Genomic DNA, 10,362 nt, shown 5'->3' on the forward strand with positions numbered 1-10,362 from the left:
AACTGAAATTTTAAGTATTTACAATTTCCCCACATCAAAAGAAGACAAGTCCAGGGATGTAAACTACAGCATAGGGAATATAGTCAATAATATTGTAATAGCTATGTATGGTGTCAGGTGGATACTGGAAATATCAGGGGAACAGCTTGTAAAGTATGATTGTGTAACCACTATTCTGTACACCTGAAACTAATACAAAATAATATGGAATATAAACTGTAATTGGAAAATAAAAAACATGTATATATGGGTTTTTTTGCCACTCAACCCAACTCAAGTCTGTTTATTGAAAGGACCTGAACATAGTAATAAAGCTTTCAACAACTTTTAATAAATTTAAAGAATATTAGCAATATGAAACGTTAAGAATTTACTTCAAAAAAATTCAAAGCTTCCTCGACCACCCCACCACCATGTTGCTTCAGGCTTGGGTTAACACTTGCTTTTCTGTCTAAATAGGTGATCCAATTCAAATGCCGAACTTCTGCACCTAAAGCCAGGGTTTTGGGTTTGGCTCCCTCAGCCTGCAGGTGGCTGGCCCACCTGGTGGGTACACAGGTCTCAGTGAAAGCCCACCTTCATGTCCAGCACCAGGCCAAGTGCCAGGCACCACTGAGGTCCAGACACTGAAGTGCCTCAACAGGGACAAGAGTGGGGAGACAGCATGGGATCAACACATGTCAACACACACGTGGACAGCGGGGACAGTGCTCAGGCCTCAGAGCCAGCTCTTCAGTGACCCAACTGAGGGTGGCCATGCATGTAGCCCTGGACATCTTCTTACAAGCACAAGATTGGAGTGTGTGTCCCTCCAAGTAAGCAAGGCACAGCCCACCTATCACTCTAGATTTGATTGATCGGGAGATAGGGAAGGCACTCAGCCCTTCCCTATCACCCCAATCTAGCAGATGAACACGCCACTCAAAGAGACATCAGTTACTGGAAACAGGCCTGGATTTAGGATACCTGCTGGGTGAGGGGGCCAAAGCCACATGTAAACTGAGCCTCAGCTCCCATCTTGCACTGTACAACAGCTCTGGTCCTATGTAGCAAACACGTGTGCACATGCTTGCACATGCCCCAGCTGGCTGGTTAAGCAGGGGCAACAGCTGGAACAACTGGCTGTCCTTGTACCCAGGACCAATATAAAACACCACCACCCTCCTCTCTTCATTAACTGGTTTGTCCCAACCTTCTTGTGACAATTGCAAAGCCACATGGCTTCCTAACTGAGATTCCATGGCTACCACTCCAGACTGGACAGATGGTCCCATACACATCACACAGAACATACAAACACAGAACAAGGCTCCATCCATTTCATGCCCATACAAGCCCTTTCCTCTGAAATCATTTTCCAAGTGTACACGACAGAATGTAGACTTAGCACTACAGCGAGTTTGAGAGAATCTCTAAAAAGTATACACAGGATTGAAAATGCCTTCCAGTCTGTAGTGGGTAAAGCTCTGATTTGTGAGGAGTGTGTGTGAGCTGACCTCTCACCTAGCCACCACCAGGCTCATGGGCCACTGTGTGACACTCTGCAGCACCTGTCACACCAAAGCAGGGATAGGAGACAAGGCCTGGGGACCACAGGGGAGGGAGGAGACCCATCCATCTGCCAGCCTGCAATCACTTTCCACACGTTCCGTTAGAAAGGATTTAGGAGAAGGTGCAGGATTAGGGAAAGCTTGTGGCTGAAGGAAGACTTTTGACTGTGAGACATTTATTTGAACACCAAAGGACAGATCATCTACTCTGATCCCCTCTCAATGTAATTGACTGATGTATGGAAGTTTCCTGACAAGGAATTATGAAGAGTCAGGGCAGCTCAAGGTCCCTGGCAATGGGCTCTGGTGGATAACGTGTGTGCAGTATTGCTTTCAGAGCTCTGGTTGTTGCTTACTCTGCTTTTAGAAATGCAAAATAAGGTCAGATATAAAATATTAAAAACAGCTAATCTGGCCGGGAAAAGGCAGATTCTGGGCTCCTTCTTTGGCTACAGATAGAAGTGATGTGACATCTGATGCCTGCATGGGTGCGTGACCATGGACAACAGTGAGTGCAACAGGCACGCAGCTATCCCTCCTCCTCCTTGTCAGTGAAGTGTCCCTGCTGCTTGCACACATTCCACTGCAGACACTGGGCCAGGCTCTCAGATCAGCTGCTCATAGGGTCTTGGACACAGATGGAGGGGAGTGGGATAACACAAGGTAGTGATGCTGATGCTGTCTTTGTGGCAGATCTGCCTCTTTCTGCCATCCAGGGACACCCAGGTGGTGTTCCTTGCTTCCAATGACAGCAAGATCTTGAGCTCGACTCCTGCAGGGACTACAATGGGCCAGAAGGACAGAGACTGAGGGAAGATGGGCATGATCATGATAGCCAGCACATTGGGGTGGATCGTGGAGGCCCCTGACACTGAACATTCACTGTGCTGCCCGTCGGGGTGGAGACGATCACACCTGAGGGACAGGTGCCACGCTGCACCATAGTGATGAGGTGCCTGTCCAGGTAGATGTCCACTTTGGACAAGTAGGAGAAAGAACCTCTGTCAATCACCACCTCATTCAAGACCTGGTACTGCATGACCTGCTTTCAGACCTGGGTGTCCCGGTCTGAAGCCAGCACACCATTCTCACTGACTCTGCTGGGAGTGGCAATCTTCTTCACTCTGGGCTCATTCATGACCTGGACTTTCAGCCAGCTCTGGAGAGCAACAGCTGCATTCCCCTGTATCACCTACATAACTTGTGTCTGAAATTTCTCAAAGTTGAAGGGGGTCAGGAAGCCCAGGGAGCCCAGATGGAATGCCATGACTGGAGGTACACTGCCCTGGAAGAGCAAGGAGGCCTAAAGAAGGGTCCCAGCTCCTGCCCCCCCAGGCAGATGATGAAATCAATCTGGTTGGAAATAGCATCATAGTCTTCTCTGAAGGTGCAGAACTTCTTCACTGGCCCAAAGCTGTCATAACCCACAATGGTGGGGTCTTCTAGAACTTTCTTCTCCACATACGATCATGTTCTTCTCCATCAGGTACACGCACAGCTCCTCGAAGGGCTACAGCAGGCTGGCGTCCTGGATCTTGATAACAAGAACACTCTTTGGGGACTTACTCCATGTCAACCGCTGGCTGGAAAGGTCCTGGATGTGCATGATGACCTGAGGGTTCTGCACCACTCAGGCCTTTGGTCCAAAAGTAGTCACTGGGCATAGCCCCTGCAGAGAGCAGGTCCTTCGGAATTCCTTTGCGCTTGCCTGGGCAGGCATGGCAGACAGACTGCGGGACTTGAGCCTACTGCAGATGGCGAGGCCCAACACCATGTTCTCATCCTTACGACACATGCAGTGCAGTGGTAGGATATGTCTGCATTCAGCCCCTTCCTCACATTGACCTTCTCTGGCTCCATCTTCATCATAAGTGAACAACGGCTTCGGTCAGAACACTGATCCCATTAGCTACTACAGGCCCCTGCAGGGCCGCCTGCTCCTGGGGTCTGGCCATCAGACTGCTGCCCCACCCCTATGGCTAAAGGGACCATGGCACCCACCCATGGAGCAGCACTCAAAAAAAAAAAAAAAGCATTTTTACCCCCACCTGAGAACATACCCATTTATCTTAAGAGAAAGGAGACGGAAAGGAAAGAAACATCAGTGTGAGAGAAACATGGATTGGTTGCCTCTCCCATGTACCCTGACCAGGACCAAACCCACACCCAGGCATGTGCCCTAACTGGAATCAAACTCACAACCATTTGGTTTATGGGACGATGCTCCAACCAACACAGCCACAATCACCAGGGCTGAAAATAAAATTTAAAAATAATAAAGAAGGCAGATCTTCTGAAGGTGCCTTTGTTTGAATGATGGGGTGGAGAAGCATTTAGGAGCAATCGATAAGGAACAAAAGGCCTCTAGTATAAAGGAAAAGAAAAATCCAGGGAGACAGCTAGGAAGTGGGAAGGAGTACATGACAAAAGCAGAGCATGGTTTGGAGACTTACAGAGAGGTGTGGCAGTTGCTATAGGGAATGGGTGTGAGAAATATGTTTTAAGAATTTTAGGAGCTCTGTTCTGTAATTTGTCATGTAACTGCCGCCTCTATCTCCCCCCAAAAACATAAGTAAAAACAGTGTACTCTTTTGTATCTTTTCAATGTGTAAAACATCCAGCCCTGCTCAATGTGAACACAGGACGAAAGCAGGGGCTGTGAGGGGGGCTCAGGGTCGTTCGTATTTACACGCAGCTTGCATGTTCGAGGATCACGGAAGTGAACTATTGCTGAGTCAGAGCCCTTATTTGGTTGCCCAAGGGTAAGAGGAAGGGGACACCAATAAATTACGCGGGGACTACAGAGGTGGGGAGACGGGGATGACTTCATCTGGCTCCAGAAGGGCTGGGTTGTGGGGAAGTAGTGATTCTCAACCCGTTTGCTCATTCCAGTGCCTGTCACCTAACTGGAGCTTGGAATAGACGACTGATCATAGAAGATAAAGGAGGGTACAGATGATTGCAATCAGTGAGGCGAGAATTACTACGTCCATTGTACAGATGAAGAAACCAAGACATGGAGTGACTCCCTACATGTTTCTCGGCAGTTTGAATGGAGCCAAACCAAAGCCTCAGTACTCGCTCTGGCTAACCCAACGCCTCGACTAATGCAATTCGCATCCGGTACCCCAACTCCGCCCCATCCATTCCACACCTCCGGGTTCTACTCCGCCCACTCGCGAGTACTTCCGGTCTCCAGCGCAGCAAGCCGCCGCCGGGAGCTGTGGGGCGGTAAGTCTGCACTGTGAGAGCCTGCAGGAGCAGTCCTTTGGCAGGACCACAACAGGTCCAGGCGGCAGCAGGTCCTTATTGCGCGTGTCACCACCGACCATTGCGCAGCAATCGTTCCCCTCGCAGAGGCCTGAGCCACCAGCCAAGAATGACGTCACTTCCGGGGCCTGTGCGAGCGGGTTGGGGCCGAGGTGGCTCCAGCTCCATCTGGCGGTGGGGAGGCGTCAAGGCGTATCTTCTCGGAATCTCCACGTTTTGGGCTGTAGTGCGTCAAAGTTTGAGAGAAGTATCCTGACTAGAGTTGTTGGGTTTAACGCAAAAAAAAAAAAAAAATACAGGACGTCAGGTTAAATTAGAATCTCAGTTAAATAACAAGTAATATTTCAGTATAGGTATGTCCCAAATATTCTATGGAACATACCTATTTAAAGCAACTCCTAATCACTGTTGTATACCTAAAACTAATATAACATTGTTAAATGTTTGTTAAGAAAAAATTCCATGTTTATGTGAAATGCAAATTTAACTGGACATCCTGTATTTTCTCTAGCAATCTTAACCTTAAGCGTTCTTCTGCCCTGGGCTCTGGTATCCAGCAGCAGGGCTGGGACCCTCTAGGCCTGTGTCCGTCCATCTGGGAAATAAGTACAGCATTCACCCAGGCTGTCAAAATCAGCTATTGCTAGATGTTGAGATACTTTTAGCTCCCAGCCTAATAGGTGCCAGCCCCAGGAATCCCCTGGCAAAAGTTGGGCCTATTTTCAGAGTCCCCATGGTGGGTGGTCTCAGTGTTCCCTTTCACAACTGGGTTGGAACAGGGTTGATCTCTTATGGGATAGCTGATAAACAGCAGGCTTAGTGGCCAATGGCTAGAAGTTGCCAGGTTTTTTGAATGTGGGATAATTTGGTGTTTAGGGTCCAGGTTTTCTGTGTTAACAGTGGACAGCTTCAGGGAGTCGAGCTGTCAAGGAAAAACATTAGTTTAATCTCATCCCACTTCTCATTTTGCAAATGAGGCCCAGTGAGAGAAATGGAGCCTTCACAGACACTCAGAAAAGCCTGTAGTAGAACTGGAGCCTGATTCCCAGCCTCCTGCTTCTGCTCTGGCCACACTGGCTGCTGCAATAAACTGGCATCTGCCTTTTTAAAGATGTTTTTGGGGTCTTTTTGTCCCTAAACATCTTTACAGGGTAATGAGCTTCACTTCAAGGCTTTTTTAGCCTTTACCTTGCCCAGTGGAGAAAATGATTATTTGAGCCCTCCTGTGGGAGCTTGGCCTTTGCCTGCACTAGCCACTTGGCTCTCAATCCTGTGGGTGGTGTGACCCAAGACTTGTCTTGCTATGTGGGAGCCAAAAGACATGATATTGGCAAGAGTGGGTCTGGCCCACCATGTAGGTGGAAGGGTGTCTTTTTCAGTCCTACAGATTGAGTCCCCTGATACATGGCCTCCTGTGGCATCTAGGGACTTCTCTGAGGTTCCACCATGAGCCAGACTTTGCTGCCACTTCTGATTTGAAATTTAACCTCTTGTTGGACTAGCCCTGAGTGCTGGAATTCTTCAGGCTGTGTGCCTTGAGGAGGATGTGTTCTGGGCCTATCAATGCCCTGACAAGCCTGCAGTCTCCCAACACAAACCCATAAGCTAATAAAATAGAGCTGGAGGTCAACGGACTTGAGTCAGTTGGTAGGACAGCCAGCAGCCTCCTGACAACAGAAGGGGCAAGGAAGTAGCGCCAGAAAGGGGTGCTGCCCCTGAGTGAGGGCTGAGTGTGCAGGGGTGGTGAAGGGGCAGGACTGGAACCCACTGACAGGAATTGCTCACTCTGTGAATGATTAACTCTCAGCTAAAGTGGGTGACTTTGGAGGAGGGCTCAGCTACCAGGACCTTTGGACTCCAGGCACAGTATTCAGAGGACCAGCGTGTGGCCTGCAGAAGAGACGGACATGTCTGGGTGGCAAGCCTGGGCTCCAAGGACTGGAGTGAGATCCGGCAGCTGTGGGCCTCAGGAAGTCTTCTGGGACTGGCAGATGGTCCATTCTTGCAGCAGCTGTGGGGTCCACTGGCCCTAAGCCCTCAGGTGCTCGTGTCTCTATCCTTGTGACTGCCTCACTGGTGCTTTCTTTCCCTCAGGTGGCTATGGATGCCAGGCGAAGCTGAAAGCAGTGGGGCATGGCTGCAGCCCTGCAGGTCCTGCCCTGCTTGGCCCGAGCCCCATTACGCCTACTTCTCTGGGGGCACCCAGGAGCACGGCTGGCCAGTGGCATGGCCTTGGCAGAGCATGCTCGGAAGCTCTTTGAGAGCACTATTGCTGCTGTCCTGCCAGGCCCCATGATGCACCGGGCCCTGTCCTTGGACCCTGGCAGCGGACAGCTGAAGGTTCGGGATCGGAGCTTTCAGCTACGGCAAAACCTCTACCTGGTGGGCTTCGGCAAGGCTGTGCTGGGCATGGCAGCTGCAGCTGAGGAGCTACTGGGGAAGCATCTGGTGCAGGGAGTGATCAGCGTTCCCAAGGGGATCCGTGCTGCCATGGAATACACTGGCAAGCAGTAAGGAGTTTGGGGGGCTGCTCCCCACTGTCCATGTGGAGGGGAACCTGGGCCCGGACTCAGACTGGATCAGGCCTCCTTTCCTCACCAGCTTCCCTTTTCTCCTAGGTCTGGCCTAGGTTCCAGGATGGATGTCAGCAGACATCCTTGTTCATGCCCATCACCTGTACAGCTGGGACATTAGATGGGAGGAGAAGAACCCATGCCATCTCTTATTCTCTGTTCTCTCTACCCCCAGGGAGATGCTACTGAAGTCACACAGCCATGTCCAGGTCTTTGAGGGTGCAGAGGACAACCTGCCGGACCGTGATGCACTGCGGGCTGCATTAGCTATTCGGCAGCTGGCTGAAGGTCTCACAGCTGATGACCTGCTGCTCGTGCTCATCTCAGGTGTGGGTGCCAGGTTGGCTCAGGACAGTTGGGTGGGGGAATATCAGGTCTGCGAGAAACTATTGGTCTAAGCCCCCAGAGTAGCAGGGCAATTGAGGCAATGAGGAAGCTGGATGACTGACTCGTAGATGGCCCTGTGCCAGTTATCTGGCCTCCCCTGAGCTGTGGGGTCCTCCCTTCAACTAACCTGTTGGCAGACCCATGAGAGGGCAAACAGCACCTGACTCAGAGTCTTTCAAGGAGAATGTCACTGCTGTTGCTGTTGTCCAGTATCACCTGGGGCTGGAACCCAAGTCTCCAGCCCCCAGTACCCTCTCTTTGGTTCTCCACCATCCACGCTTCCATCTGCCTCCTATTTCAAGCTCTTAAGGAATAGTTTTCCCAGTACCTGCTGGGATCTGGGCTACCCCAAGACCTCTGGTGCCCAGGGTATGGTGACTGTTCATACATTCAATGCATGTCCATATAGGGGCACCCTAACCCTACCTTTCCCACCCCCAACTCCTTCCCTAATGTGTGCAGTGCCCCACTGTGTGCCTGGGTGGGGAAGGTTCTTGTTTGTCCCCTCTGCCTGAAGTCATCACTGTCTCTGCAGGTGGTGGCTCAGCCCTTCTTCCCGCCCCCATCCCACCCGTCACACTGGAGGAGAAACAGACACTCACCAAGCTGCTGGCAGCCCGAGGAGCCACCATCCAGGAATTGAACACCATCCGGAAGGCCCTCTCCCAGCTCAAGGGTGGGGGGCTGGCTCAGGCTGCCTACCCTGCCCAGGTGTGTGAGTCACCTCTTACCCAGACCCACATGTGCCAGGCAGATGAAACCCTAAAACAGCATGCAGATTGTCAGGGGCCTGGTACAGGAGGTCACAGGGCTATCAGAGAGGGTAAGGGGAGGGGGGTCTACATGTCCACCTGAGAAAGGTTACAGATGGGTGAGGAAATGTACCAGAAATGTAGGGTGTGTGGATACATAGGATTAGGGTGCAGTTTGTCCTCATAACTCTGGGATGAGGATCAGGAAGGACTGAGCCTTGCACCTTTGACCCCTTTGCAGGTGATAAGCCTCATTCTATCAGATGTGGTGGGAGACCCCATGGATGTGATTGCCAGTGGCCCCACTGTGGCCAGTGTCCACAACGTACAAGATTGCCTGCATATCCTCAATCGCTATGGCCTCCGTGCTGCCCTGCCACGTTCTGTGAAAACTGTACTGGCTCAGGCTGACTCTGACCCTCATGGGCCACACACCTGTGGTCATGTCCTCAATGTGATTATTGGCTCCAATGCACTTGCACTGGCTGAGGCCCAGCGGCAGGCTGAGGCACTGGGATACCGGGCCGTGGTGCTGAGTACAGCCATGCAGGGCAATGTAAAAAGTGTGGCCCAGTTCTACGGGCTGCTGGCCCAAGTAGCTGGAGCCCACCTCACTCTGCCCAGCACTAGAGCCCCCGTGGAGGAAGGTGAACAACTCCATGAGCTGGCGGCTGAGCTCCAGCTCCCAGACCTGCAGCTAAAGGAGGCCCTGGAGGTTGTGGCAGGGGCTAAGGGCCCCGTCTGCGTGCTGGCTGGTGGCGAGCCCACAGTGCAATTGCAGGGCTCCGGCAAGGGTGGCCGGAACCAGGAACTGGCCCTGCGTGTCGCAGCAGAGCTGGGACAGCGGCCACTGGGGCCTGTTGATGTGCTGTTTTTGAGTGGTGGCACTGATGGGAGGGATGGGCCCACAGAGGCAGCTGGGGCCTGGATTATGCCTGAGCTTGCCCACCAGGCCACCTCTGAGGGCCTGGATGTGGCCACCTTTCTAGCCCACAATGACTCACATACCTTCTTCCACCGCTTCCAAGGTGGGGCCCATCTGTTGTACACAGGGCTGACAGGAACCAATGTCATGGATGTCCACTTCCTGTTCCTGAAGCCACGGTGATGACAGGTCATGTTTTGGGAGTCCAGAGGAAGCCTACAGGGTAGGGTCCTGGGGCAGACCAGGATTGGTCCCCAGGGTCTCACCAGGCCTTAGAGCCCCTCCTTGGCCCTGGCTGCATGGTTGGCTCTTACACCTCCCACCCAGGGTCTCTGCTTCATGTCTGTTCCTCAGATCAGACTGGCAAGATGGTGGATCTCTTCCACCTCTACTTTCACCCATGGCAGCAAGTATCTCTGAGGACCAGGACAAATCTCTTGGCCAATTCACTATTCCCCTAGGCAGCGTCACTACTGAGCTTCTGAGACTGCTTTTTTCTGTGGGGTAAAGCAAGAAGGACTGGAAATAAAAAGGACCACTCTATGGGGTCTCAGTGCATCCTCCTTCAGAGCAAGAACCTGCAGGGAATGCTGGGGAGGGAGAGGGTGAGGCTGCACCACAGTACCTGGACCCAGTAGGAGTTCCCCACACCCTCTCTCCACAGCACACTTGGCACTTGTTTCATTTCAGCAGGAGCATGGGGTGGTTGAGCCTGGCTCCCAACACACTCAGTGAAGGTGAGCGGAGAGCCCAGGAAGGACAGGCATAAGGACTGCTCTCTGTAGGGTCTGGGAGGGCCTGGCCACCCATCCAACAGTGACTCCCCAGTGGCATCCCTGCCCTGGTCTCCAGCCTCTGCCATATGCCTCACTAGGTGCCTGCTTACTACCTCCCACCAGGGACAT

General features: G+C 52.0%; 1 protein-coding gene and 1 pseudogene across 3 annotated transcripts; one reads left to right on the forward strand and one right to left on the reverse strand.

Moving 5' to 3' along the window:
• Nucleotides 1-309: 309 nt before the first annotated feature.
• LOC114502050 lies at nt 310-3,674 on the reverse strand (annotated as a pseudogene).
• Nucleotides 3,675-4,661: 987 nt separating this feature from the next.
• GLYCTK (glycerate kinase) lies at nt 4,662-10,005 on the forward strand. Of its 3 annotated transcripts, none has more exons than XM_028518920.2 (5): nt 4,662-4,781; nt 6,915-7,330; nt 7,569-7,720; nt 8,316-8,491; nt 8,774-10,000. In XM_028518920.2, exons 2-5 carry the CDS (start codon nt 6,954-6,956, stop codon nt 9,638-9,640), a joined length of 1,572 nt encoding a protein of 523 aa, XP_028374721.1. In that variant the 5' UTR covers nt 4,662-4,781; nt 6,915-6,953; the 3' UTR covers nt 9,641-10,000. The 3 variants fall into 3 exon arrangements, with proteins under 3 accessions (XP_028374721.1, XP_035886758.1, XP_035886757.1); XM_036030865.1 differs by lacking the exon at nt 4,662-4,781 and adding an exon at nt 4,902-5,033; XM_036030864.1 differs by lacking the exon at nt 4,662-4,781 and having other exon boundaries at nt 6,588-7,330; nt 8,774-10,005.
• Nucleotides 10,006-10,362: the final 357 nt, after the last annotated feature.

The sequence above is a fragment of the Phyllostomus discolor genome, chromosome 7, assembly GCF_004126475.2.
Source record: "Phyllostomus discolor isolate MPI-MPIP mPhyDis1 chromosome 7, mPhyDis1.pri.v3, whole genome shotgun sequence".
Lineage (NCBI taxonomy): Eukaryota > Metazoa > Chordata > Mammalia > Chiroptera > Phyllostomidae > Phyllostomus > Phyllostomus discolor.